The sequence below is a fragment of the Eriocheir sinensis genome, chromosome 9, assembly GCF_024679095.1.
Source record: "Eriocheir sinensis breed Jianghai 21 chromosome 9, ASM2467909v1, whole genome shotgun sequence".
In the NCBI taxonomy this organism is placed as follows: Eukaryota; Metazoa; Arthropoda; class Malacostraca; order Decapoda; family Varunidae; genus Eriocheir; species Eriocheir sinensis.
This window is the reverse complement of record NC_066517.1, coordinates 21302791-21330747: the sequence shown is the minus strand read 5'-3', so window position 1 is coordinate 21330747 and position 27957 is coordinate 21302791. Positions and strand designations below refer to the sequence as shown.

General features: G+C 40.2%; 1 protein-coding gene across 5 annotated transcripts in view; it reads left to right on the top strand.

The window, feature by feature from the left end:
* LOC126996134 (uncharacterized) overlaps positions 1–27957 on the top strand; it is a 230932-nt gene that overhangs the window by 117620 nt on the left and 85355 nt on the right. For all 5 annotated transcript variants that reach the window (XM_050856342.1, XM_050856344.1, XM_050856341.1 and 2 more), the window contains exon 3: positions 26907–26947. In XM_050856342.1, the coding sequence (XP_050712299.1) occupies positions 26907–26947 (41 nt within the window). The remainder of the gene's footprint in view (positions 1–26906; positions 26948–27957) is intronic.

Genomic DNA, 27957 nt, shown 5'->3' with positions numbered 1-27957 from the left:
GGAAGAGAATGGAGGAAAGAAAAAAGGGAGAAAGGACTGAAGAAATAGGAGAGAGAAAAATGGGAAGGGCAGGTAGTGACGGAATGGTTGAGAAAGGAAGATAAAAGAAGAAAATCAAAAAAGAGATGGGAATGAGGGGTGGAAAGGAGGGACAGAGAGGGAGAAAAGAAGGGAATGAACGCGAGGAAGAAAGGAAAGGAAATTAGGAGTGAAAAGGAGGTACAGAGAGCGAGAAGAGAGGAGAACGAACAGAAGGAAGAAGGGAAAGGAAAAGTGGGGTGAAAAGGAAGGCAGGATAAATAATAGGAAGAAGAATGAAATGAGTATAGGAAAAAAAGAGGAGTGAGGGAGGTAAAAAGGGAGTTAAGTGAGGGTTTAAAAGGAAGGGCGGAGGAAGAAAACGTGAAAAAAGAAGCAGAAAAAGGAAGGGACTAAGGGATGAAAGGTGGGGTGGAAAGGAGGGGTGGAGCGAGATTAGAAAGGAGGAAAAATGGGTCTAGGAAAGCCTTATTTCTTTTAATGGGGCGGTAACGAGGTCTTTAGTCCCACAATTATTGGAAAAAAATTGAGTTTTTTCCCGATGCCAGAAAAAAAATCGCTGAGAGAGAGAGAGAGAGAGAGAGAGAGAGAGAGAGAAGATACACAAATGATATTGAAAAGAGAAAGGCAGACAATCCATAATAACAATGATAGTAATAATAATAATAATAATAATAATAATAATAATAATAATAATAATAATGATAATAAAACCAGTAAAACCACGAATACCACAAAGGAAGACTATTTACCACACGCGCCGAAATTACCAGCCGACAAAAATTCATTAAAACAAAAAGAGAAAAGCAAAAAGAAGGCATTGATTAATTTTACCACCTCGAAATTCAGCCCTTTTGTTGTGGATTTTTTTTTGTTTATCTATTTTATTCTTTTACAATTTTACTCTTATTTTTCTTTTCTATTTTCATTATCTTTGTGAATTTGTGGATGTGTTTTTTTTTAACTTTCTCATTTTTTTTAGTCTGGGGTTCGTGTGTCTGTGTGTGAGTGTGTCGGTGTCTGTTGGTGGGTTTTATTTAGGCAGAGTCTTGGCATTGCTCGCTAATTGGAGGATGCCTCGCTGACGTGTCGTTCGCCTATTGGTTTGCGGGGCGCGGGTCGACTTTTAGAAGCTTCGTGTCTTATGGTAATGGAACGATGAGCCTGTGCGGATGTTTCTATCTCTTTGGTGTGTTTCAGTTTATTTTTTTTTACTTCTTTTGTTTCTTTGTTTTTGTTTCAGATGGTGTCATATCGTTTCACCTTTGTTTAGATTCATATGTTTCTACCTTTTTAGTGTGTTTCAGTTTTTTTTACTTGTTTTCGTTTTTGTTTTTGTTTCAGATCGTGTCATATCGTTTCACTTTTGTTTAGATTCATATTGTTTTTGGTTATATCTAGTTTCAGATTGGTTCAGTTTTTTAGTTTCACATCCTTTCATATCGCTTCACTTTTATTTCGTTCCATATCGTTCCACTTTTATTTAGTTTCAGTTCGTTTAATTTTGTTTCAGTTTCTTATTGTTTCATATCGTTTTATTTTTATTTAGTTTCAGATTGTGCTGTATCCTCTTACCTCGATTTTTTGTCATCTCGTGTCATATTCTTTCGCTTTTATTTCGTAATACAATTTTTTCAATGTTTTCTTCGTTTATTCTTTATAGTTGGGCAATTTTTTTTATGGCTAGATGCCTTTCCTGAGCTTCATCATTTATTCGGATCAGGAATGAATGGAATAAACGGACAGTGGAAACACGAGAAATATCAAAGGAAATGTGAGCAAGGAGAATGAACCAGACAATTCAATTAAAGAGATGAAGAACAGTGTGTACGTGGGAAGAAGAGTAATGGACAGGGAAGTGTAAGGGATGAGGAAAGGAACCCAAAGTTGAGGAGGAAGGAAGTTAATGATAGTAAATTAAGTTTTGACCAGAGACAGACGGAGAAGACGAGTCAAATATGGCGTAACCTTAAGTATGGAGAATACTAAAGCTTTCATGGCTAAGATGATCTATTTATATAACATTTAAGTACCTTTAATTTTGGGTGTCTTGCATTTTATTCGTGACGTTGGTTCAGTAAGTTCATTCAAGCTATTATTTTCTTTTTATTTCGTTTCAAGTTTTAGTGTTTTGTTTCCCTTATTTTTCGTCCGTCAGTGTGTTTTGTTTTCATGGCATTAATTTCCTCCCTATCATGAATCGTATCCAGTAAATATTCCTTCTCTCAATCATTCTCTAATATCCATGTATATATAGTTAATATGTTAACTGTAACAAACGCTGATGAAATTGACCTGCTTTTATATTCCCGTAAGTTTATTGATAGTTAAAAAATGTACACTTCTTAATAATTCATTCCGTTGTGTTCATTTTCTTTTAGCTAATACGTTAATCGGAACAAACGCTGATTAAATTGACTTGCTTCTGTGTTCTCGTAAGTTTATTGGCGGAAAAAAACGTAAACGTACCTGGAACATAAATATAAGGCAGATGGATTAGTCGAGACAGTTCCTCTTCTCGATATATCGCCAGAGTTAGATTTAGTGGAGTTCGCGTGGTAGTCGAGGGAATGAATTTGTACTTCACAAAAACAAATCTCTCTGAAGGGAAGGAAATGAGTATTGGATGAAAAATGGCTACAAGAGGTGACTGAATAGGGAGGTCATTCGAGTTTTGGACTTCAAACGCTGCTTCTACGTATATAGGAGGCAGCACTGAATTTATCGCTTCCTCCGCTCCAGACATAGAGCCATATAAGTAGAGTGCAGGTTTGAAGGTCACCTATAATGTTTGGCAAAGTGATCATGACAATTGAGGATAATATGAACAATTCCTATGGAGTACATTTACGAGTTTGCATATTAGTGGCTAAAAATAATACTGTATACAAACTTTACTAGGAAGGATGGAGGAATAATTGGTAGATATCCTATTATGAAAGCCGTCACTTTTAATATGGTAATACAATTCACGCAAAAATTCATACATACATACATACATGATAAATAAAAACGCACAGAGAATTTCACCAATGCATATATACAAACGGTCATATTCATACATACATACATACATACATACATACGTACAATATCTAACCCATGTAAATTATGTATGGAAAAGGGAATGGGACGATCTTCTCTCTCTTCTCTACGGCATTGTTCTGTGAGGTTTATCTTCATTGTATATCATCGGGCTTTTCGACCCCATAACCCTCTTTGGCATAGCACGGTCTTGCCTCCACACCGCTAGAAGGCCGAAGGTTGCGTGTTAAGGGTTAGGCTTGCCGTCCATAGAGTGTCGGTGGTTTATCGCTATCTTGCCGCCGGGAAACTGATGGGAAAGAGGGGCTGTAAATATTGCTTTCTCATTCTCATTCTCTCTCTCTCTCTCTCTCTCTCTCTCTCTCTCTCTCTCTCTCTCTCTCTCTCTCTCTCTCTCTCTCTCTCTCTCTCTCTCTCTCTGCTTTACGCCAGTCTGCCCCTCAAAGCCTCCATTCTCTATTCGTCCTTTGGTTGTCCCCACTTTCTTTTTTTAATGAGATCGCGTTTTCTGCAGCCGCACTTAAGTACCAGCCCGTTTTCTTTGGCTTGTCTCATTAAGGAAAGCGAATATTTTATGTTTTTATTTTCACTGTTCTTTGTATCGATGCAGGATGGAGAATAAATATTAACGCAAAAATGTACAATTTTTTTTAGTAGGTAGTTGGGAGAGAAAGAAAGGATAAGATGGATGACCTGATGAGAGAGAGAGAGAGAGTATCGGAAATGAAAGATAATGGAAGACAGACTGATAAGATGGATGAACTGATATGAGAGAGAGAGAGAGAGAGAGAGAGAGAGTCCTTCGGAAAAGCATTGATCTTGGGTCCCAGAAAATCAAGAGTCCTGCCGTCCTTGGCTGTCCTGTGCCTGGTTGGGTCCTACGGGTTCCTTCGCTTTCTTTATCCTTCTCTCCTTCACTCCCTTTTGCGTGTTTTCCCTCCCTTCCTCTCCCTTCCTTCCCTCCTTTCCTTCTTGTCTTCTATCTTTCCTGTCTTCCTACATCCGTATCTTCATCTTACTTTCCTTCTATCTTTTTAACTATTTTTCCTCCTCTGTCTTTTGTGCCTCTCTTCCTTTCCCTTCCTTCCCTCCTTCTTTCCTTTTTGTCTTCTATCCTACCTGTTTTCCTTCATCCGTATCTTCATCTTTCTCTCCTACTTCTATCTTTTTTGCTATATTTTTCCTCCTCTGTTCTTTTGTCTCTCTCCTGTTTTCCTTCCTTTTCTTCGTCTGTTCCTTCCCTTCGCTGTTTCCTCATTTTCATTACTTTCTTTCGTTCGCTGTTCTCAGTCTTCCTCTTTCCTTCCTTCCATTCTTTGTTTTATCATCCTTCTATTTTCTTTTCCTTATTTTCTTTCCTCAACCTTTCTCATTGTATTTTTTTTCTTATGCCATTTTTATCAATACACGCCTTCCTTGTTTCCCTCCTTCCTCTCCTCTTCTTTCCTTATCTCCTTCCATTTCCTCCTCTTCCATCTCCAGTTTTTTTTTGTGTCCTTTCTTTCCTTCCTCTCGTTTATCTCTTCCTCTTTTTCTTCTCTCCGTTTTACACACTTATCAATATACGCCTTCCATGCTTCCCTCCTTCCTCTCCTCTTCTTTCCTCATCTCCTTCCACTTTCCTCCTCTTCCACCTCCATTTTTTTTTAGTGTCCTTTCTTCCCTTCCTCTTGTTGATTTCTTCCTCTTTTTCTTCTCTCCCTTTTACACGCATATCGTCCGCTTTGTCCATTTATCTTTATCTCTGTTTGTCCATCTTCGTCATCTACCTTATTTTATCTGTCTCTCCTTCATCCTTCCCCTCTCCCTTTTCGTTCCTTCTTTTTTTATTGATGATGATTATGTTCCTTCATAGATATAGTTTTATCATCCTATTCTGGTTTCTGTGTTTATCTCCATTATCTTTTGATATATTTCCTTCCTCTGTCAGTTATTTGTCAGTGTGAGTCTGTGTGTCAATATTTTTCTATGCCAATTCATCTCTTTCTTTCTCTCCTCTCTTTAATATAGTTTGTAATTTTTTTGTTTACTTATCATGTTTTCTTTCCATCTGTCTTGTCTTTTCCTTCATATTTCTTTCTTTTCCCTTTTCCTAATTTTTTCAATGTTTATTATTTTTTCTTTCTTTCTCTCTGTCTTCCTTTCGCTCGTTCATCCTTTTTCTAGATTTCCTTCCCTGCATATTTTCTTTCTCGCCTTTCTTTCTCTATCGTTTATTCTACCTTTTTTCTTCCTTTCATTCTCAACGCCTTTTACTGCCTTTGTTCATTCCTATTTCTTCAACAATCCACTCATAGGTATTATTTATTTTCTCATTACTATATATATTCATCGTTGTAATTTTCTCATAATATCCTTAAGTTAAACTCCTATATATTTCCTCATTCCACAAAAGGTCTCCTCCTCCTCCTCCTCCTCCTCCTCTTCCTCCTCCTCCAACCAGTGATCACCTTTCAGCAGCTCTCGTGAATGGCTTTTATCACGTGCGAGGCAATATTCACCTTTATTTCTCTGATTCATAGCGATCGTTTTCCCTTCCTTTCTCTCTCTCTCTCTCTCTCTCTCTCTCTCTCTCTCTCTCTCTCTCTCTCTCTCTCTCTCTCTCTCTCTCTCTCTCTCTCACGAAGGGATTTCTATTAACGGGTAACCTTTAGCTCTATTTTTTTTATTGTTGTTAGAGAGAGAGAGAGAGAGAGAGAGAGAGAGAGAGAGAGAGAGAGAAATCATATAACGAGAAACGAGGGAAAAAAATAATGAACATGATCAAGAAGAGACCGACAAAGAAAGTTCCAGGAAGGGAAGTGGAAATGAGGAGGAAAAAGTCAAAGGGAAATACAAGTGAGGAAACATAAGAGGAAAGAGTTGGAGGTAAAGGAAAAGGATGAAGAGAGAGAGAGAGAGAGAGAGAGAGAGAGAGAGAGAGAGGAGAGGAGAGGAGAGGAGAGGAGCTCACTACGCCCTCACGCTGACCAGTGATGAATATGACGGCTGAAAACAGAGAAAGAAGCAGAAAAATATAGAGAAGGGAAAGTGAAGTTGAGGAAAAATATGCGAAATGAGAAAAAAAATATGATAATGAAAGTAAGTAAATAAAATATAAAACAGAATAATGAGAAAAAAAGAAGGGGAAAAGAAAATGGAGGAGATGAGGGAACAGAGAAGGGAAAATAGAAAAAAAGGGGAAGCAGAAAAAGGAAGGGAAAAGAGAAGTGGGAGGAAGAATGTGCTAAAGGAAAAAAAAATACTCTAGGAAGATATAAAAGAAAATATAACATAGAACAGAAAAAATGGGAAAAGAGGAGGGGAAAAGAGAGTGATGGGAAGACCCGGAAAATAGGCAAAGGAAGGAAATGTATAAGAGGAGGAAGGAAGAAAAATATGAAGGAAAAATAGAGAAACATGGAAAGAAAGAGAAGACATGTTTTATTCATTTTTTCCTCGTCCATCTTTTGTAATATCCGCAAGTATAATGTTTCTTAATCCTCCTCTTCCTCTTCTTCCTTCTCCTTATTTTCTTACATTATTTTTGTATCATTTTCTTCCTTCTTGTTCATGTTTTCTTCATTTTTTTTTCTTCCTTCTTTTCATGTACATTCTCAACGCCTTCCTTGTCTCCGTATATCCATCTCCTCTTCTTTTTCTCTCTACTTCTCGACTTCCTCCTCCTCCTCCTCCTTCTCCTCCATTTCCGCCTGTTCCAATGCTCCTCCACTTTTCCCATTTTTTCTCCTCCATAGTTTCCTCCTCTTCCTCCCTCCTCCTCCTCCTTCTCCTCCTCCTCCTTCTTTTCCTCCTACGTACGTCACCAGCCTGTTGCTCCTTCCTTCTCCTCCCTGTCACCTCCATTTGCTGCCAGATGCGCTTACCTCCTCCTCCCCCACTCCTTCCTCTCCCTCCTCCTCCCTCTTTCCTCCTCCTCCTCTTCCTAGTCCGAGTCTCGACCACGCCCAGTTTCCATCCTCTCTCTCTCTCTCTCTCTCTCTCTCTCTCTCTCTCTCTCTCTCTCTCTCTCTCTCTCTCTCTCTCTCTCTCTCTCTCTCTCTCTCTCTCTCTCTCTCTCTCTCTCTCTCTCTCTCTCTCTCTCTCTCTCTCTCTCTCTCTCTCTCTCTCTCTCTCTCTCTCTCTCTCTCTCTCTCTCTCTCTCTCTCTCTCTCTCTCTCTCTCTCTCTCTCTCTCTCTCTCTCTCTCTCTCTCTCTCTCTCTCTCTCTCTCTCTCTCTCTTTAAGGCTCTAGTATCGTTTTGGATCCCATTTTCTTTCTCCTCACTTTCTTCTTTCTTCTTTCTCTCCTCTGATATAATGTCCTCGTTTCTAGATTTACTCTTAAAGTAGTGTTGCTCCTCCTCCTCCTCCTCCTCCTCTTTCTCCTCCTCCTCCTCTTCTTGCTGCTACCGCCATCTCATATTTCTTATCCTCCTTTTCCTTATCTTTCTCCTCCTCTCCTTTTTCCTTCTTTTCTTCATCATCTTTTAAGGGGTACTATTACTCTTTGCCCTTCGCTTCTTCTTTCTTTATTTGCTTTCCCTTTTCTTGTTCTTTAATTATCTCGCTTGTCTTCTTCCTTTATCTGTGTTTCTTCCTTCTCCCTTTTTTTATTTCTTTGTCCTCCTTCTTCCTGTCTATGTTTTCCCCCTCTTCCCTTTTTTCCTATTCTTGTTTTTTCCTCCTTTTCCTCCTCCTCTTGTTACCTCGTCCAGGTCGGCTCCTTCGATGGGTACCTGGGGCCACTCAGAGGGTTTGACGTGTCTGCCACTTGGGGCCCCTGAAGAAGCGTTATAAGAATTCAGCTCAAGTGTTTCATGTCCTCGTTGGAATTGCCTTGGGTCTCTCTCTCTCTCTCTCTCTCTCTCTCTCTCTCTCTCTCTCTCTCTCTCTCTCTCTCTCTCTCTCTCTCTCTCTCTCTCTCTCTCTCTCTCTCTCTCTCTCTCTCTCTCTCTCTCTCTCTCTCTCTCTCTCTCTCTCTCTCTCTCTCTCTCTCTCTCTCTCTCTCTCTCTCTCTCTCTCTCTCTCTCTGTTTTACTTCCGGCGTGTTGTGACATGTTCTTTTCCGGTTTCCATCTTGTCACTTAAAGCAGAGAAGGAGAAAGAAGATGGAGGAGGAAGAGGAGGAAAAGGAGCGGAAATAAAGAAGTGGGAAAGCGTTTGAAAGGAAATATGAGGGAAGACGAATTTTTAAGAGTGGAAAAGGAAGAAGAGGATAAAGAAGAAAGAACAGGGAGAAGGGAAGCGTGGATAGAACAGAAGTAAAATAAACACGGGATTCAAATGTATAGGTATTATGTAGAAGAAAGGAAGGAGGAAGAGAAAACGGAGTGGCTAAAACGAGAGTGAATTAAGGGATACAAAAATAAAGAGGAATAGAATAGGAAAGATAGGAATATATAATCAATTGTAGGAATGAGCAAGACTGGAGATATATATGGACATAGAGAGAGCAGAAGGAATTGAAACTAACGGAGAAAAGTGAGGAATAAGAAATAGAAAATGACGTAAAATGAAAGTCAGGAAGGAATGAAGTAAGGGGCAAAAGGATAAGGCAATAGAAACGAAAGAAGTGATAGAGAAACTTGGGAAAAGGATGAAGAAGATAATAAAATGGACGGATAAAAGAGGAAGAAGGAAGAAGTAATGAAGAGAAGCTGAGGAAAGGAGAAAAAGGATACGAAAGAGGAAGCAGAGAGAGAAAGGAAAAGACCATAAAGGAGAAAAGAGGGAGAGAAAAAACGTGTCTGAACGAAGAGAAAAAATGTTGATGGAAAAAGATTCTGAAATGAGGAACGAAAGAGGCAGTAAAGAAGGGCAAAAGAGAAGGAAATGGAAGAGGAAATGATGGATAAGAGAGAGAGAGAGGGAGAAGGAGGAGGAAAAGGAGGAGGAGTTGTAGAAGAAAAATGAAAAGGAGGAAAAGTGGGAGCAGTAAAGTGTGAAGAAAAATTAGGAAGGAAAATGAGAAAGAGGAAGAGAAAATGAAGAGGAGGAGGAGGAGGAAGAGGAGTTAGAGGAGTAAGAGGAGGAGGAGGAGGTGAACATCTCGTCTGAAAATGTGATTCGTGTTGGAATAAATATTGACTTTTGAGCCGAATCTGATCCTATTGACCTTCTCTTCTCCCCTACCACCCGTCCTCTCTCTCTCTCTCTCTCTCTCTCTCTCTCTCTCTCTCTCTCTCTCTCTCTCTCTCTCTCTCTCTCTCTCTCTCTCTCTCTCTCTCTCTCTCTCTCTCTCTCTCTCTCTCTCTCTCTCTCTCTCTCTCTCTCGTTCTCGCTCTCTCACGTTGTTTTCGAGCCCTGTAAAGTTAATTTGGTGGTGGTGGTAGTGGTGGTGGTGGTGGTGGTTGTGGTTTTAGTGGTGGTGGTGGTGGTGGTGGTGGTGTTTTTCATCTGTTGTTGTGTTGTTTTGAATGAGTGTTAGTGAATAGAAGTAGTAGTAGTAGTAGTAGTAGTGGAATTAATAGTCGTAGTTTTATTAGTGATAGTAATAGTATAGATCAGTGTCGCATAGGTAATCATATTTTTAGAAGTAGTAGTAATAATAGTAATAATAGCAGCTGTGATGACGATAGTAGTGCTAATTTTGTCTACTCATTAGGGTAGTAAATATAGTAATGAAAGAGTAATGGTGGTGGTGGTGATGATGGTGATGATGATGGTGATGGTGCAGGTAGTCGTGGTGGTGGTGGTGGTGATGGTGGCGTTGATAGAGGTAGTGGTGGTGGTGGTGATGATGATGGTGATGGTGCAGGTAGTCGTGGTGGTGGTGGTGGTGATGGTGGCGTTGATAGAGGTAGTCGTGGTGGTGGTGATGATGATGGTGATGGTGCAGGTAGTCGTGGTGGTGGTGGTGGTGATGGTGGCGTTGATAGAGGTAGTGGTGGTGGTGGTGAAGATGGTCATAGCGCTTGTGGTGGTAATGGTGGCGTTGATAGAGGCAGTGGTGGTGATGATGGTGGTAGTGGTGGTGGTGGTGGTGATGGTGGCGTTGATAGAGGTAGTGGTGGTGGTGGTGGTGGTGGTGGTAATGGTGGCGTTGATAGAGGTAGTGGTGGTGGTGGTAGTGGTGGTAGTGGTGGTGGTGTCTTCCCCATGCAGCGAGAAATAGTTGCAGGTTCTGTGGGATGTTTGCCGACTCGAAAACCATGAAAGAGACGCGGCAAGGATGGAGAGAGATTGCGCGGGCCTTCCAATTCTCCACTCCCTTTCATTCCTTCATTCCTCCATACACCTTTTCCTCTGTCCCTCCTTTCCTTCATTCCTCCATACACCTTTTCCTCTGTCCCTCCTTTCCTCCATTTCATATTCCCTCAATCTTGTACTCTCTCTATTTCTTCATTCCTCCATTCCTTTATTCTAATCTGTCTTTTATCCATTTCTTCATTTTTTTATCCTTCCAATCCTTCATTCATCCATTCCTTCCTTCTTTTATTCTTGTATTCCTTAATTTCCCTTTACCTTCATTCTTTTTTTCTTACATTCCTTCCTTCATTCCTTCATTGCTGTACTCTTTCATTCCTCCTTCCTTCCTTCATTTTATTTCTCTATTCATTTATTCCTCCTTTCCTACATTCGTTTACTCCTTCATTCCTCTATTCCATCCATTCCTTCATTCCTTCATTCCTCTGGTCCATCGTGTCCTCAATCCTGTTCTACCTTTTCTCTGTCCATTTCTTTCCACCTAATCATTCACGCTCCTTTCTCACCTATCGCCGTTCCCCTCCTCATCTCTCTCTCTCTCTCTCTCTCTCTCTCTCTCTCTCTCTCTCTCTCTCTCTCTCTCTCTCTCTCTCTCTCTCTCTCTCTCTCTCTCTCTCTCTCTCTCTCTCTCTCTCTCTTCCGTTTCTCCTCTCCTCCCTTTCATCTTTGTCTGCGAGGTTGTTTTGGTAACTTTTTCCTTGCTGTGTGTGTGTGTGTGTGTGTGTGTGTGTGTGTGTGTGTGTCGCTTCTCGTCTTTTGGTTTCTTGTCTGAATGTAGTTTTTTGTTCAACTCTCTCTCTCTCTCTCTCTCTCTCTCTCTCTCTCTCTCTCTCTCTCTCTCTCTCTCTCTCTCTCTCTCTCTCTCTCTCTCTCTCTCTCTCTCTCTCTCTCTCTCTCTCTCTCTCTCTCTCTCTCTCTCTTCGTATGATTTTATTTGTCTGTGTTTCTGTAAATCTCCTCTTGACTTTTAAATTCTGTAAGTTTTTATATATTTTTGTTTGTGTCAAGCTTATCCATCTTTACTCCGTGTCTCCAAACGTCTCTTGTCTGTGTATATCTCTGTCTCAGTCTGTTGGTCTGTGTCTGTATCTATGTATATGTTTCTTTATGTGTCTTATCTGTCCCTCTTTTCTCTTACCCTCATCGCTTACAGTTTTTTTTCATATACTTCTGTCTCTATTTATAACTGTCCGTCTCTCTGTCTGTACCTTTTTCCTCCTGTCACCTGTCCCAGTTTTCTCTCACCTTCATCGCTTACAGTTTTATTTTTTCGTGTGTCCTTCTGTCTATTTATAACTGTCTGTCTCTCTGTCTGTACCTTTTTCCTCCTGTCACCTCCTCTCCCTCCTTTCTCTCACCTTCATCGCTTACAGTTTTATTTTTTCGTATACTTCTGTCTCTATTTCTAACTGTCTGTCTCTCTGCCGGCATCTTTTTCCCTCCTGTCACCTCGGCCGGCCCCGGTGAAGGACAGCTTTGTGGCGCCCATCACGTAGTTAGCACCTCGTTAGTTACCTCTGAAAGTGCAGCCTAATTGGTCTGGGGGCCATTACTGTAATTACTACCTTTTTTACACCATTATTTGTGTGACTATTCCTATTAATGGTCGATAATAATTGTTAACGGCAGATGTGTGTATTATTATTATTATTACTGTTATCTATATTCGTGATGTTATTGTGTGTGTGTGTGTGTGTGTGTGTGTGTGTGTGTGTGTGTGTGTGTGTGTGTGTGTGTGTGTGTGTGTCGTTCTAAGGGTGAGGGAGGAAGAGAATAAAGGAAAGAAAGAAGAGAAAGTGACATATGGAAAGAGGAAGGGAAAAGGAAAGAAGAGGAAGGAAGAAGGAGGAGAGGAGAGATATGAGGGGAAAGAGGGAGAGAAACGTAGAAAGGAGGAAGAGGAGGCGATATAATGAAGGAAGAGAAGGGAGAAACTAGAGAGTAAGAGGAGGGAAGGAGAGAAAGATAAATAGTCGAAAGAAAGGAGGGGAAAGATGAAAAGGAGGAAGGGAGATGAGTACGAAAAGAGTGAATAAAGTGAATGGAAAGAAAAAAGAAAGGAGTTCAAGAGGGGAAAGTGAAAGATAAAAGGAGGAAGTGGTGCGAAAATGAGAGAATCGGAGGAAGAGACTAGAAGAGAGAATGTAGAGGAAGAGAAATTGAGAAATGGGAAGGAAAGACAAGGAAGGGAACGAAAGGGAGGACTGAAAGGGGGATTAGGAGGAAGTCAATTAGCTGAGAGGTGTATGGTGTAGTCCTGTAGCGTATAGGAGGCAGGATATACCGTCACGTAGTCAGTCAGTCGGTCAGTCAGTCAGAGAGAGGGAAACAAGGCCAGTCAGTCAGTTAGTCAATTAAAGAGGGAGAGAGAGGGATCCAGGCAAACAGAAGAACAGTTATTCATTCAAACGAGAGGGAAGCAAACAATCCGAAGAGAGAGAGAGAGAGAGAGCATACAGGTAAACAACAACAACAACAAAAAAAGTCAGAAAGTCAGCAAGTCAAGTAAGAAAGTACATTAAAAAGTCACATGCAGAATACCAGTCAGACAGTCAGTGAGTCAGTTAATAGATCAGTCACCCAGATGAATAGACAGAGAGATAAAATGACACACAGGGTAATATGAAGACAGACAGGCAGACAGGAAGACAGGCATGCAGTCACTCACTTGGCTAGATAAAGTCAGGAAAATAGACAGGTGATACGGACAGGTAAACAGAGAGTCAGACAGGTAGATAGACATTCAAGCAGGTAGGCAGGCTATCAGGTTATATGTGAATTATGGTCAGTCGTTAACAAATCGGCCTGCAAACTATTTTCTCTCTGATATTTTCTACCAGACGCGTTCATAGGGGTTAATTGGCTCTCTATTGTGTTTTGAATTATGAATACTGGTTTGATTAATTTAGAGTTTAGTTATCAACCACATGAGTATTTGAATTCGTGGCGCCCCTTTGAGTCATTTCCGGTGAGTCAGGAAACGTTGAGACCGGAGAGTAATACGTTGACTCAGGCAAATACAATAAGCTACCGAGTCTGTCCATTAAACTCCCCATCAGTCCTTATTACCACTTAGTCAATAGAGTTTTTTTCATCGGACCGTACAGTTAGATTATTCCTCTGTCTTTGTTTTAATTGAATATGTCAGTCAGTTTATCAGTGAGTCAATCAGTCAGTCAGTCAGATATTACACCTAATTTCATACAACTATAGAGCTTGTTTTCCACCTGCCTTTCATTTTTTTTTTTATGCAGGCAGTCAGTGTCACGTAATCAGTCAGTCAACCAGTCCCAGTCAGCCAGTCAGTCAGTCAGTCAGTCAGTATGTTTAGATTTACTACGCTCGACCCTACACATCAGTTTTCATTATGCCTTTCAGTTCCGTTTTTCAGTCAGTCAGACAATCATCCAGTCAGTCAGTTAATCAGTCATTCAATCAGCCAGTCAGTCAGTTAGTTTGTGTATAGCTATCTCATCCGGCCGTTTATTATTAGCTTTCTTTTACCTTTCAGTCCTTTTTCAGTGTCAGTCGGTCAGCCAGTCAGTAGTCAGTTAATCAGTCAATCAGTTAGTTTGTTTATAGCTCGTCCATCCGACCGTGTATTATTACTTTTTTTTTGCCCTTCAGGTTGGTCTCAGTCAGTTAGTCAGTCAGTCAGTCAAGTTGCTCAGAGCTATTTCACCTGACTGTATTGTTCAGTTTCCCTCTGCCTCCCTTTTCTTCAGTCTGACTAGTCAGTCAGTCAGTCAGTCAGTCAATCAATATGTTCAGAGCTATTTCACCTGACCATATTGTTTAGTTTCCCTCTGCCTCCCTTATTTCAGTCAGTAAGTCATTCATTCATTCAGTCAGTCAGTCAGTCAGTCAGTTAGTCAGTCAGTCAGTCAGTCAGCTGGCCAATTTTTTTAAGAGCTATTTCAACTAACCGTATTTAGTTTCCCTCTGCCTTTTTTTAATCAGTCAGCCTGTCAGTCAGTCAGTTAGTCATCAGTCGGTTAGTCAGTCAGTTAGTCAGTCATCAGTCACTCAACATGTTCAGAACAATTTCACCCGAATGTATTGGTTAGTTTCCCTCTGCCTCAAATTTTTCAGTCAGTCAGTCAGTCAGTCAGTCATCAGCCAGTCAGTTAGTCAGTCAGTTTGTTCAGCGCTCTTTGCAAGCAGCCAATTGCAGTCCATTTTAGCTAAATTAAGTCAACCGTTGATTACCGGGCTGAAGAGACGGCTCAACCAGCGACTATCATCTTTAATGTGTAGAAGCGCCGGGAAGGACCACCACCACTACCACCTCCACCACCATCACCACCACCTCCACCACCACCATAACCCCTACACCCCCACCACCACCACCACCACCATAACCCCTACACCCCCACCACCACCACCACCACAATAACCCCTACACCCCCACCACCACCACTACCACTAACTCCACCAGCACAACCACCTACAACAACAACTAACACCCGCGTTACTAAGACCACTACCACTACTACTACTACTACTACTACTACTACTACTACTACTACTACTGCTCCTCCTCCTCCTACTACTACTACTACTACTGCTACTGCTACTACTACTACTACTACTACTACAACGTCTACTACTAATATAATTTCTAATACAACCACCACTAGCCCCACTACTACTACTACTACTACTACATATACATATACATATACATATACATATACATCCACACAAACCGCGGTCAATATAAATACCATCAACATATCTTTTCTTTTTCTTTAGGTCTCTTTTTAATTATTCAAACTTAATTCATCTCATTATTCATTACTCACACACGAGAAAAAATACTGCATTCAGCTTCCGCATTCACCTCGTATTCAGTGTTTGTTTGTTTCCTAGTTTCGTTTTTTCTTCATTTCCTTCACTTTTTTTTTTTATATCGTTTCCTTTTACTGGTGTTTTGTTTTTCAGTTTCAAAGTTCATATTCGCTTCACATTTTGTCTTTCGTTGTTCATATTTGGTATTTCTCTGTTTCGATATTCTTTCTGTTCTTTTTTCGTATTTTTCGACTTTTCATCATTTCCTTCACTTATTTTACATCGTTTCCTTTTATTGATGTTTTGTTTTTCAATTTCAAAGTTCATATTCGCTTCACATTTTGTATTTTGTTGTTCATATTTGGTATTTCTCTGTTGCGATTTTCTTTCTGTTCTTTTTTCGTCTTTTTTTTCCCCTTTTTCCGCGTCGGTGTCTCGCTCTTTTAAGTTCCTCGTTATTCACAGCATTCTATTTATTACTCTCTCTTTGTTGCTTCATGTGTCCTCCGTATCGCCTCCTGTTCTCTTTATTGCCGTCATATTCACAGCAGTTTCATATTATTTCTTCTGTTTCGTCGTATATTCCCTCCCTTCCCTCATTTTTGCGTGTCCCTTTCAATCGAGGCGTTCTTATTTTTATTTGTCTTGTTCCTCACGCTTATTCATATGTTTTTGTTCTCCTACCAATTAGTCTTTTTTCTCTCCCTAACATTCAACACATTTCTATCAGTTTATTTATTGATGTTTTCCATACATTTGTTTCTCCCTTCGTATAATTTAGTCTCCTTTCTATCAACATTTTCTCATATTTAACAAACTATTCCATTATCTCGTATTATACATTCTTCCGTTTATTTATTGTCGTTTTCCATACATTTGTGTCTCCCTTCGTATAATTTTGTCTCCTTTTTATCAACATTTTCTCATATTTAACAAACTATTTCATTATCTCGTATTATACATTCTTCCGTTTATTTATTGTCGTTTTCCATACATTTGTGTCTCCCTTCGTATAATTTTGTCTCCTTTTTATCAACACTTTCTCTTATTTTACAAACTATTCCATTATTTCGTATTATACATTCTTCTGTTTATTTATTGTCGTTTTCCGTAGATTTGTTTCTCCCTTCGTATAATATAGTCTCCTTTCTATCAACATTTTCTCTCATTCAACAAACTATTCCATTATCTCCTTCTTTTCCTCTTCTTCCTCTTTTTCCTTTTCTTCCTCATACTATGGAGTCCCTTCCCCGTATAGTCTTTTAATATCTGCCCCATCCTTCTTTTATTTCGTCCATATCCTCTCGTTTATCCATATTCTTTTTTGCTCTCCATTCTCATATTTATAAATCATCTATTTTACCCTCAAATGCCAGATAGAGAAAAAGAGAATGAGAGTGAGGAGAGGGAAGAGTAAGTGAATTTAAGTCCCGGATGTCCGTGGAATAAAAACAGAAAATGGGGAGAATTGTCTAGTTAGAGAAATGAATATAAAAAATAGAACAAAAAGTGGAAAGAGGTATTGAGTTAGAGGGAATGGGAATAAGAAGGAAACACAAAGGAGAAATGGAGAGAATTGACCAGTTAGAGAAATGAATATCAAAAATAGAACAAAAAGTGGAAATAGGAACAAAAGGAGACGATAGCATGAGACGAAGGAAAAATGAATGGAGAGAATTGGCTAGTTAGAAAAATGAATATAAAAACAAAACAAAAAGTGGAGAGGTATTGAATTAGAGGGAATAGGAATAAAAAGGAGACAAAAACATGAGACGAAGGAAAAATGAATGGAGAGAATTGGCTAGTTAGAGAAATTAATATAAAAAGAGAATAAAAAAGTGGAGAGGTATTGAATTAGAGGGAATAGAAATAAAAAGGATACAATAACATGAGACGAAGGACAAATGAGTGGAGAGAATAGACTAGTTAGAAAAATAAATATAAAAATAGAAGAAAAGTGGAAAGAGGTATTGAATTAGAGGGAATAGGAATAAAAAGGATAAATAACTTGAGAAGTGAATGGAGAGAATAAACTAGTGAGAGAAATGAATATAAAACAGAACAAAAAGTGGAAAAAAATGAGATAGTGGAAAGAGGAATTGAATTAGAGAGAAGAGCAATAAAAGGGTGACGGTAACATGATAAAGAGGGAGAAATAAATGAATGGAAAACTGGAAAAAAAGGAAATGTAAAGGAAAAGGAGGAAATATTGGTGGAAGATGTTGAATTAAGAGAAAATATGAATAAAAAGGAGAAATGAATATATAGAAAACAACAACAACAACAACAATAACAACAACAAAACGAAATATGTAGAAAAGTGTTGGATGTTCAGAAAATGAAAAAAAAGAAGAGTAATCGGTAAGAGTGTAGAACTAGAACGAGATAACGAGATAAAAGTTAATACAAGTCCCAGACGTGTATGGAACAGGAAGATACAGCAAATGAATATATGGAAAACAACAACAATAAAACAAAAACGAAATATATAGAAGAAAGTCTTGAATGTTCGAAAAAAAAAAAAAAAGAGAATTATTGGTAAGAGCGAACAGGGACGAGATAACGAGATAAACTGAATACAAGTCCCGGACGTGTATGGAACAGAGACAGACATAGCGAGTTAGTGGAGGATGAAACATGCGACGAGGGGGTAAAAAAAAAAAGGAAAAAAAAAAGGAACAGTTAATATTTGCTCTACAGGTGATGGGGTGTTTCCTGGGCCGTGAAAAAAAGGGCAGGTAAGGGGATGATGGGGGATGGGGCGCCGGGATTACCTTTAGATTGGGTGATGGGAGCTTTATTTTTCAGCTTTTTTTCAGCTTTTTTTATTTTATTTTTTTATGATTTGAGAGACGGTGAGAAAAATGTTTGTGTGTGAAGTTAAAAAGAATTGTATTGTGTCACTTTTTTGCTTCTCTTTTTTCTCTTTCTTTTCCTGTTCTTTTTTTCTTCTCTTTTCCTCGTCATTCGCTTTTATTCTCTTTCTCTTCCTGTTCTTTTTTTCTTCTCTTTTCCTCGTCATCCTCTTTTATTCTCTTTCTCTTCATGTTCTTTTCTTCTTCTCTTTTCCTCGTCATCCTCTTTTATTCTCTTTCTCTTCCTGTTCTTTTCTTCTTCTCTTTTCCTCGTCTTCCTCTTTTATTCTTTTTTTTATTCGTCTTTTTTTCTCTTTTTCTGTCTACGCCTCTCTCCCTTACTCCATCCTTCCTTCACATCTTGTTTATTCTCTATTTCTCTATTCGTTCTGTATCACTTTTCCCCTTCCCTTATTCCTCTTTATTACCTACTTCACTCGTTCCCCTTCTATTCCCCTTCGCTTATTCCTGGTCATTATCCGCTTTTCTCCTTCCTCCTTCCTCTTACTACTTTCAACCGACTATTCTTCCCTCAGATCCTTCTTTTCCTCTTTTCGTTTCTTCTTAACCACGTATTTTCTTTCTATCTTCTTCCTATCTTTTTTTTTTTCATCTTTTCTCACCCTTCTCAAATATCCTCCTCCATCTTTCTTTTTTATCTCTTTCCTTCCTTTCCTCCATTTCTCTTCCTCTTCTTCTTTGCTCTCCTTTATCCATCATTCTGTTCCCATTTTCTTCCCTTCTATCTTCTTCCTATCTTTATTTATTTTCATCTTTCCTCACCCTTCTCAAATATCCTCCTCCATCTTTCTTTTTTATATCTTTCCTTCCTTCCCTCCATCTCTCTTCCTCTCCATCTTTGCTCTCCTTTATCTATCATTCTGCTCCCATTTTCTTCCTCTCATCTTCCTTACTATTTCTTCACTTCTCTCCTTTTATTACTTTTTTCCTTCTTTTCATTTTTTCTTACATTTGTTTCATCCATTTTTCATTTATTGTCTATCTCTGTGTTTATCATGTATCTTCCTCTTGTTATCTGTTATTTCGCGGATTTCCTTGTTGGCTGAATCTTATCTCAAAACATTGGCTTCTTTTCCGTCTTTCCTATCTTCCTTTCTTCATCTTTCTCTCCATCATTTCTCGTCTCAATCCATCATCTCATTCACCATTTCCTCCTCTCTTTCTTCCTGTCTTCCTTCCTCTTCCAAAACGTCTCTTCTCTCCTCCTTTTGCCTCCTCTTTCTCCAAGTATTCCTCCATTCATGCTTCACTCTCTCCATAGACACGATTTTCCTCCTCCCCCTCCTCCTCCTCCTCCTCCTCCTTCCTCTCTCGTTACCTCTTTCCTCTTATCCTCCGTTCAATACCGTTCTTCCATTCAGTCCTCCCTTCCCTCCTTTCCTCCTTTATTTTATCATCAATTAAGGAAGGAATATAAAGTTAAAGGTCGTTCGCGGGTATCTTGACAGTTTGTTGGGAGAGACGAAGGTGGAGGGAGTGATTACAGGTGTGGGAGGGCCAGATAGGTGTGCACGGAAGGTAATTAGACAGTGCTACAGGTGTTTGTTTATGTATTACCTGGGGAGTGTGATCGTGTGTGTGTGTGTGTGTGTGTGTGTGTGTGTGTGTGTGTGTGTGTGTGTGTGTGTGTGTGTGTGTGTGTGTGTGTGTATTTCCCAGTTATCACCCTTCTTTCCTCTACCTGTTTTTGTGTTCTCCTCTTTCTTCCCTTCTCCCCCACAGTCTTATTCTCTCTTCTCTTTCTCTTCCCTCCACTTCCATTCTTTCCCTCCCTCCCCCTCTGTTCATCTTTCCTCCATCCCTCCTTTCCTCACCACCACCACGGCCTGATCACGAGCTGGACCGGAATGGAAAAAAAAGAATATAGGTTAAGAAGAGCAAAGATAGAGAGGGAGAAAGATGGAAGGAGCGAGGGAGGAGATAAAGCAAAGAGAGGTAGGAATGGATGTCTGAGGGGGGTGAGGAGAGATGGAGACAAAAATAACGACCATATGTGTGTGTGTGTGTGTGTGTGTGTGTGTGTGTGTGTGTGTGTGTGTGTGTGTGTGACTGACTCCACAGGTGTTTGTTTGTCCAATTAACTCTCCTCACTAATGGAGAGGATAAGCATCACCCAATTAGCGCTGGAGACCCCTGGCAACGAAGAAGCCAATCAGCCAATCACAGGCCACCACGCTCACCAGGCAGCCAATGGGGGCACGAGTAGGTGATCTATGGGACGTGTCATTCATTTTTTACCCATTCAGTTAACGTTGCTGTCCCTGATTGGTGGAGAAGGGTAGCCACTAAATGAACGGAGGAAATGGACCAAAAGGAAACGTTTATAGTAATGCGGCCAACCAGGTGACGTTTTATGGAGCGTGGAAGGTAATGGGCCAGTGGGAAGCTTGTTTTCAGTCCCTCTCGTCTGCGTGGGCCAATGGGCGAGCCGCAAATTGAATTAAGGAGTTTTTTAAGTGTTTTGATCCCGCTATAGGGTTCTCTCTCTCTCTCTCTCTCTCTCTCTCTCTCTCTCTCTCTCTCTCTCTCTCTCTCTCTCTCTCTCTCTCTCTCTCTCTCTCTCTCTCTCTCTCTCTCTCTCTCGCGCTATTAATTTATTTTCTTATCTCTTGTATTTACGTTCATTAACTCCATTAACCTTCCTTCCTTTCTTTTTTTATTTCCTTTCTCCCTATCTTTCTTGCATTTCCTTTCCATTCCATTCCTTAACTTTTTTTCTTTTAACTATATTCCATCCTTCATTTCTTTCCTTCCCATTTCCTTTTTTTTCCTTTCCCTATTTCCTTCCTTATTTATTTCTGTCTTCTTTACTATACTTCCATGTTTTCTTCCTCCTTTCCTTCACTTCTCTATTTCTTTCTTTCCTTTTGTACGTTCATCTTCCCTTTCTTCATATTTTCGTTTCTTCATCTTTTTTCCGTCCTTCCTTCCTTCCTTCTTTACTTCCTTTCTTTCATCCTTCCTCTGTTCCTTCCTTCCTTCCTTCCTTTCATCCTTCCTTCCTTCCTTCCTTATACCCTCATGACGTCATCAGGGGGGCGGTATAAGAATCTGTGTACCCGCGAGAGCCAGTCAGTATTTGTGTAGCGGCGATGGGGGAAGTGTTGCTGCTCCTCCGTCCCAACAAAAGCTCGTAGATTAGCACCCACTTGTGGTTTGGGAAGTCTGAAGAGAGAGAGAGAGAGAGAGAGAGAGAGAGAGAGAGAGAGAGAGAGAGAGAGGTGAAAGGTAAAAAGAGGGAAGAAGTGAACAGAGATTTAGAAAGAGAGAAAGAGATAAAGGAATGGAAGAAAGGAAAATACCAAAGAAAGGAAGGAAGGATCGAAGAAAGAAAAATAAATAAAGAAAAAGATAGAATGAAAGGAAGGGGAAGAAAGAGTGAGATGAAAAAATGCAATAAATAAAAAAGAGAAGCTTTGGGAAGAGATGACAGAAAAGAAGATAATGATGGTTGGGAATGAAGGAAGAGAGGAAAGAAAGAAGGCGTGAAGGAAGAGGAGAGACAGAGAGTTAGTGTGATGAAGAGTTGCAATAAAGGATAAAGAGAAATGAAGGAAAAAGGCAACAGAAGGGATGATAATGAATGGTCGGGAGGAAAGGAAGAAAGGAAGGAAAGAAGGAGTGAAGGAGTGAAGGAAGAGGAGAGAGAGAGAGAGAGAGAGAGAGAGAGAGAGAGAGAGAGAGAGAGAGAGAGAGGTGCAATAAAGGAAAAGAGAAATATTGGAAAAAGGCAACAGAAAGGAAGATAATGAGGGGTCGGAAATGAAGGAAGAGAAGAAGGAACGAAGGAGTGAAGGAAGAGGAGAGAGATAGATAAAGCGATGGAATAAAGGAAAAGAGAAATATTGGAAAAAAAAGCAATAGAATGGAAGATAATGAGGAGGTAGGAGGAAAGGAAGAGAGGAAGGAAAGGAGTGAAGGAAGAGGAGAGAGATAGATAAAGAGATGGAATAAAGGAAATAGGCAACAGAAAGGAAAATAATGAATGGTCGCGAGGGAAGGAAGAGAGGAAGGAAAGAAGGAGCGAAGGAAGTGGAGGAAATACATCTGAAAAGCACTAGGAGGAGAGAGGAAAGAGATGAATTTGGGAGAAACTTTTTGGTGGATTAAGGAAGTAAATCTTAGGACACAATAAATGTATTATGGAAGAGCGGGTGGCGGGAGGAGATATTAGGGAGGACGGGAAGGGAAGGCAGAGGAAGGAGTGTTGGAAGGAGAGAGAAAATGTGTGTGTGTGTGTGTGTGTGTGTGTGTGTGTGTGTGTGTGTGTGTGTGTGTGTGTGTGTGTGTGTTTGAATTACGACGAAACTTGTAAATGGTAACGCCAGCTCTCTCTATCTCTTTCACTATCTGTATGTATTTCTATCTATATATTTATCTACCTTTCTTTCATTATCTATTTATGTATCTATTCTTATCTATACCTTTCTTTCAATATCTATCTATGTATCTATCTTTATTTTATCTATCTATCTATCTATCTATCTATCTATATGTCTATCTATTTATCTATGTATTTCTATCTATATATTTATCTACCTTTCTTTCATTATCTATCTATGTATTTCTGTCTATATATCTATCTACCTTTCTTTCATTATCTATCTATGTATTTCTATCTATATATCTATCTACCTTTCTCTCATTATCTATCTATGTAGCTATCCTTATCTATACCTTTCTTTCAATATCTATGTATGTATCTTTATCTTTATTTATCTACCTTTTTTCAATCTATCTATGTATCTATTTATCTACCTTTCAATATCCATCTATCTCTATCTACATTTCTTTCAATATCTATATATGTATCTATCTACCTTTCAATGTCTGTCTATCTATCTACCTTTCTTTCAATATCTATCTATGTATGTATGTATCTACCTTTCTTTCAATATCTACCTATGTCTCTATTTATCTACCTTTCTTTCAATATCTATCTATGTATCTATCTGCCTTTCTTTCATTATCTATCTCTGTATCCTCCATTCGCCCCCCTCTACAACTATTACGTATCCTCTCATTCCTCTCAAAGCGAATGGATATTAAACTCATCCCGTCCCCGCTTTAGGCCTAACCAGGATTTCCTACTCGAGACTTCTTACTAAACGCGGCGGCAAGAACGATACTTAGCGGGGAATCAATTAGAGCGGCCTGGCACCCATTCGTTCTCCTCAAGACCAGAAGGAGTTTAGCTGAAGGAAGGCTGCTTAAGATGACGTTTTCCCTTTGATTACTCGCGCCAGGTGTTAGATACTACCTGGGGATGAGTTTTTTTTTTTTTTTTTTTTTTTTACAGCAAAGGATACAGCTCGAGGGCACAAAAAAGTAAACAATAATAAAAAATAAAAAAAGCCCGCTACTCGCTGCTCCCCCCAAAAATCCAAAGAGGTGGCCGAAAGCGAGGTCAATTTCGCCTACCTTTATACCTTTCTCGTAGTTCAGCTGAATTGAAAGTGAATAAAAAAGCATCTAATTCAACATATGTAGCAAATGAATAACCTAGGCCTGTATTTACCTGTATATCTACCATCATGAGTTGTATTTTACCTGGATATTAACTGTATAGACCTATCCCACTATCACAGTTATATTAATTGTATAATTCTAAAAAAAAGCAATTTAAAGAGGCACCTTTAGCCCCTATGCTCCTTAATTGCTCCCACCAGGTGTTACGTACTACCTGGGGATGAGCTGTCCAGGCCTATCTTAATGTCTTTCGCTCCTAGACAACTTAATTTACCTGTCCTATATTGGAATCGTATAGGAGCGGCCATGACGTCATCACCCTATCAAGGATTCTCGGAAGGACAATTGAAGGGGGAGAAAGCGTCCTTAAGGTGTCGTAAGGAAGGGGTGATTTTCCCTTGCCGGCTTCCCTCCCTCGAGACATATCATTGTTTTTGTCCCTAAGGGCGCGGGAAGCTATTTTGAGCCTTATCGGCCGAAATCCAAAGGGTGGGGTGGCAGGCTTTAATTAATTAGCTTAATGTGTGTGTGTGTGTGTGTGTGTGTGTGTGTGTGTGTGTGTGTGTGTGTGTGTGTGTGTGTGTGTGTGTGTGTGTGTGTGTGTGTGCGCTTCGTGTATTTGTTTTCCACTTTTACCTTCAAACGGTGCGAGTAAGAAGGTTGGTAAAATGTTTCGAAAAGGTGAGTCAATCTCGTTTAGTTGATGATAAGACTGAAAGGAGAAAAAATAAATACCGTTAACGTAAAGAGGGAGGAACGAAAAGGTTTGGAAGTAGCGTCGGTATTTTGTTTTCTTATGCAAGGTAAACGGAGCAGCTTTTAAGACATTCTCGTAGTGTTGATGTTGTGGTAATGAGCAGAGAAAGTGTTACGGTAAAGGAAAAGTCCAGAAAAAAAGTAGGAAATCTGCCTCTCTCTCTTCCTCAAGTGTGTGATAGGCACGGTACGGTATGGTGAGCAGACTTAGGTAAGGAAGGTAAGGTAGGAAAAGTCGAGAGAAAAAGTAGGAAATCTGCATCACTCTTTTCCCCAAGTGTGTGATAGGTAAGGTACGGTAAGATGAGCTGACTTAGGTAAGGAAGGTAAGGTGGCGTTAACATCAGGAAAGAAAGTAAAAGTGGGACAGAGCACAGTAAGGTAAGAAAAAGTAGGAAATCTGCCTCACTCTTTTCCCCAGGTGTGTGACAGGTAAGATACGGTAAGATGAGCTGACTTAGGTAAGGAAGGTAAGGTGGCGTTACATCAGGAAAGGGAGAAAAGTGGGACAGTGCACAATAAGGTAAGAAAAAGTAGGAAATCTGCCTCACTCTTTTCCCCAGGTGTGTGACAGGTAAGATACGGTATGGTGAGCAGAGTTAGGTAAGGAAAAGTCGGTACAGTATGGTGAGCAGAGTTAGGTAAGGAAAGTAAGGTGGCGTTAACATCAGGAAAGGGAGAAAAAGTGAAACAGAGCACAATAAGGTAAGAAAAAGTAGGAAATCTGCCTCACTCTTTTCCCCAGGTGTGTGACAGGTAAGATACGGTAAGATGAGCTGACTTAGGTAAGGAAGACAGAAAAGGAAAGGGAGAAAAGTGGGACAGTGCACAGTAAGGTAAGCCATTATATCATTAGCCTCCTCGCGGTCTAAAAAAGTAGAGTGGGACATTGTAGAGGGCTTTTTTTTTTCATTATTATTATTTTTTACGCCCTTGCACTGTCTCCTCTGCTGTAAAAAAAAAAAAAGATGAAGGAGAGAAAGACTAAGGCCGGTATCGGTATTATAAGACGACTTGGCTTCTCACATAAGCTATCTCTAAAGGCCGAAGTGGGGGTCAGTCGGGTTCTAATGAGTGTTTCTTGAGGTTCACGGTACAGGGGAAGGGTCAAACTACCACCAGGGTCATACAGCTACTCCAGTAAATGCCAACAACTCTTATGAAAACCTTGTCAAATATGTGTTCTTGGGCGGCGAAATGTCTTATAATACACCCCTAAGTTACCTCAGTGTTAAGATCATGAGTGGGAACATAAGTGACAACAATACACGAGCAGGTAAGCCATTCTGTTATTTCCCTCCTCGTGAGCTGAAGAGGAGCACTGGGACGTAGTAGAGAAAGGAGGAGAGGGAGAAAACATTAACTTAGTCTTAACATTAGGAGTGGGAGTATATGGGGCAACAATACAGAAGAACGTTGCCTATTCTATACTTTCCTTCATGAGCCGAGGAAGAGCAGTGGGAGCAGTAGAGAAAGAAGGAGAGGGAGAGAACGTAACCTCATTCTTAACATCAGGAGTGAGAGAGTAAGTAGCGACTATAAACAAGAGGGTAAGTCATTATCTTCCGCCTCATGTGCGCAAGAGGAAGATTGGGACATTACAGAGAACGAGAAAAGAAAGAAAACAAAACGTTGCCTCAATCTTAACATCAGGAGTGAGAGAATAAGTAGCAACAATAAACAAGAGAGTACCCCATTCTTATATTTCCCTCCTCGTGCGCTTAAGGGGAAGAGTGAATCGTTTTAGAGACGGAGGAAGGGGAGAAAAAGAACGTTATATCAGTCTTAACATCAGAAGTGAAGGAAGGAGTAGCGACAATAAGCAAGAAAATCACCCATTCTGTTATTTCCCTCTTCGTAAATTAAAGAGGAGCAGGGGGACGTCTTAAGAGGGCGGAAGCTGCCTGTCTCCTGCTGAGGGACGGCTGTGGCGGGAGGGTAACGTGAGGCGATGGAAATAAGCGTCTCAGGGGAGTCACACACTTCTCTCCACTTACTTAATATGCAAACGTAGTCTCCGAAACCTCGTTATCCTTACAGTATCAACAGAATCCTCTCTTCTCTTGCCCCCATTCTCTGCCTCCTCCTCCTCCTCCTCCTCCTCCTCCTCTGTTCTTGGCTTTGTCCTTCACCGCCCTTCTTTCATTTTTTTCCTTTTTCTTCTCATTCCCTCTCCTCCTCCTCTACCTCTCATCTCGGCTCTCCTTCATCGTTCTTCTTATTTTTTTCTTTTCTTACTCCCCTCCTCCTCCTCCTCCTCTTGTCTCTGCTTATCTGCTTTGTCCTTCATCGTCCTTCTTTCTTTTTTTCCTTTTCTTACTCCCCTCCTCCTCCTCCTCCTCCTCCTCCTCCTCCTCCTCTTCATCTCTACTTATCTTAGTCCTTCATCGTCGTTTTTTCTCATTTATCCTTTTCTTCTCACTTCCCTCCTTCGTTATCGCCCGTGTCTCCGTTTCTCTTGGCTTTTTGATAATTTTCTCTTTTGCTCTATGTGTTCTTGTCCTTTTCCTTGATGTTCTTCTTGTCTTTCTTCTCTTCCTCCTGTCTTCCATCTTTCTTTCATTTGTAATTGTTTGCTTTTTCTCCTTTTTTTTCTGTGGTCTCATTCTCACTCTCCCTCCTCGCCATCCTCCCTTTCTTTATCCTTCTTCGATCGGCACCTCTACCTTCTACCCACCCCCTGTCCTCCTCCTCCTCGTGCTGTCACCCTGAGATGCCACATAATTCTTCTTCTCTCCCGCAGAATGACCGCGGTGGCATGGACGGGGTTGTCACCAAGCTCATGTAAGTAAAAAATCGAATTCCTGTTTTCCCTTTTGACTCAACACTAAAATAAAGACATCCTGATTCCTTAGGGTCCGTAGGCCTTTAGGGCGAGAGGAGGCTGTGCAGCGCCTCTTAGAAGTACTCTCAGTATTACTATAATCTCTTGCTGCTAGACATAAAGTAACCGTTGCTAGACTTGTAAATATAAATGATGAGAAAGTTTGCTTCACCTAAAATTAGACTTGGATTTTTTTTTCTTTGTGTAAATAATAATAATAGTAATGATAATAATAGTAGCCATCAAAACAACAGAAACAAAACACAGGACATTCAGGGCTTGTATAAACTCTTGGATTATGTGCGTATGTATATATATATTAGGATTCGATTAGTTAATTTATTTTTTTACGTTTGTCTATTTTTTTATTAATTTACAAAGCACCAGAAATATTTAACATAGACAGATGCACCAAGCTTCTGCATACACACACACACACACACGCACACGCACGCACACACACACACACACACACACACACACACACACACACACACACACACGCACACACACACACACTCACAGAAGCGGTATAATCACGTACGTATACACATGACCTTTACCAACCCCGCCCCCCTCAACCCCCGCCCCCGTCAACCTCCATCCCATATCAGCTCCCCTTATCCAACCTCCCCCGCCCCCCCCTAAAAAATCACCCAATCAGATAACCAGCGATCCCGGTGATAAATTAGTCGAAAGTAAACAACAATTACGAATTCGTTTATAGCATTTGCCTGAACGTCACCCTGAGCACTTTGTAGCTAGTTAGTACACACACACACACACACACACACACACACACATACATACACACTCGTACGTCAAAATTCCCCCAGTAGTTGAACGGTCATGACCCACAGAAGTAGCAAGCCAAGCACTCCCGAAAGAAAGTATATAATCTAAATAACCCTTTTGTTGTGTTAGTGACTTAATTAATGACTTTAGTGCCCCGCGAAGTGATCTTGTTATT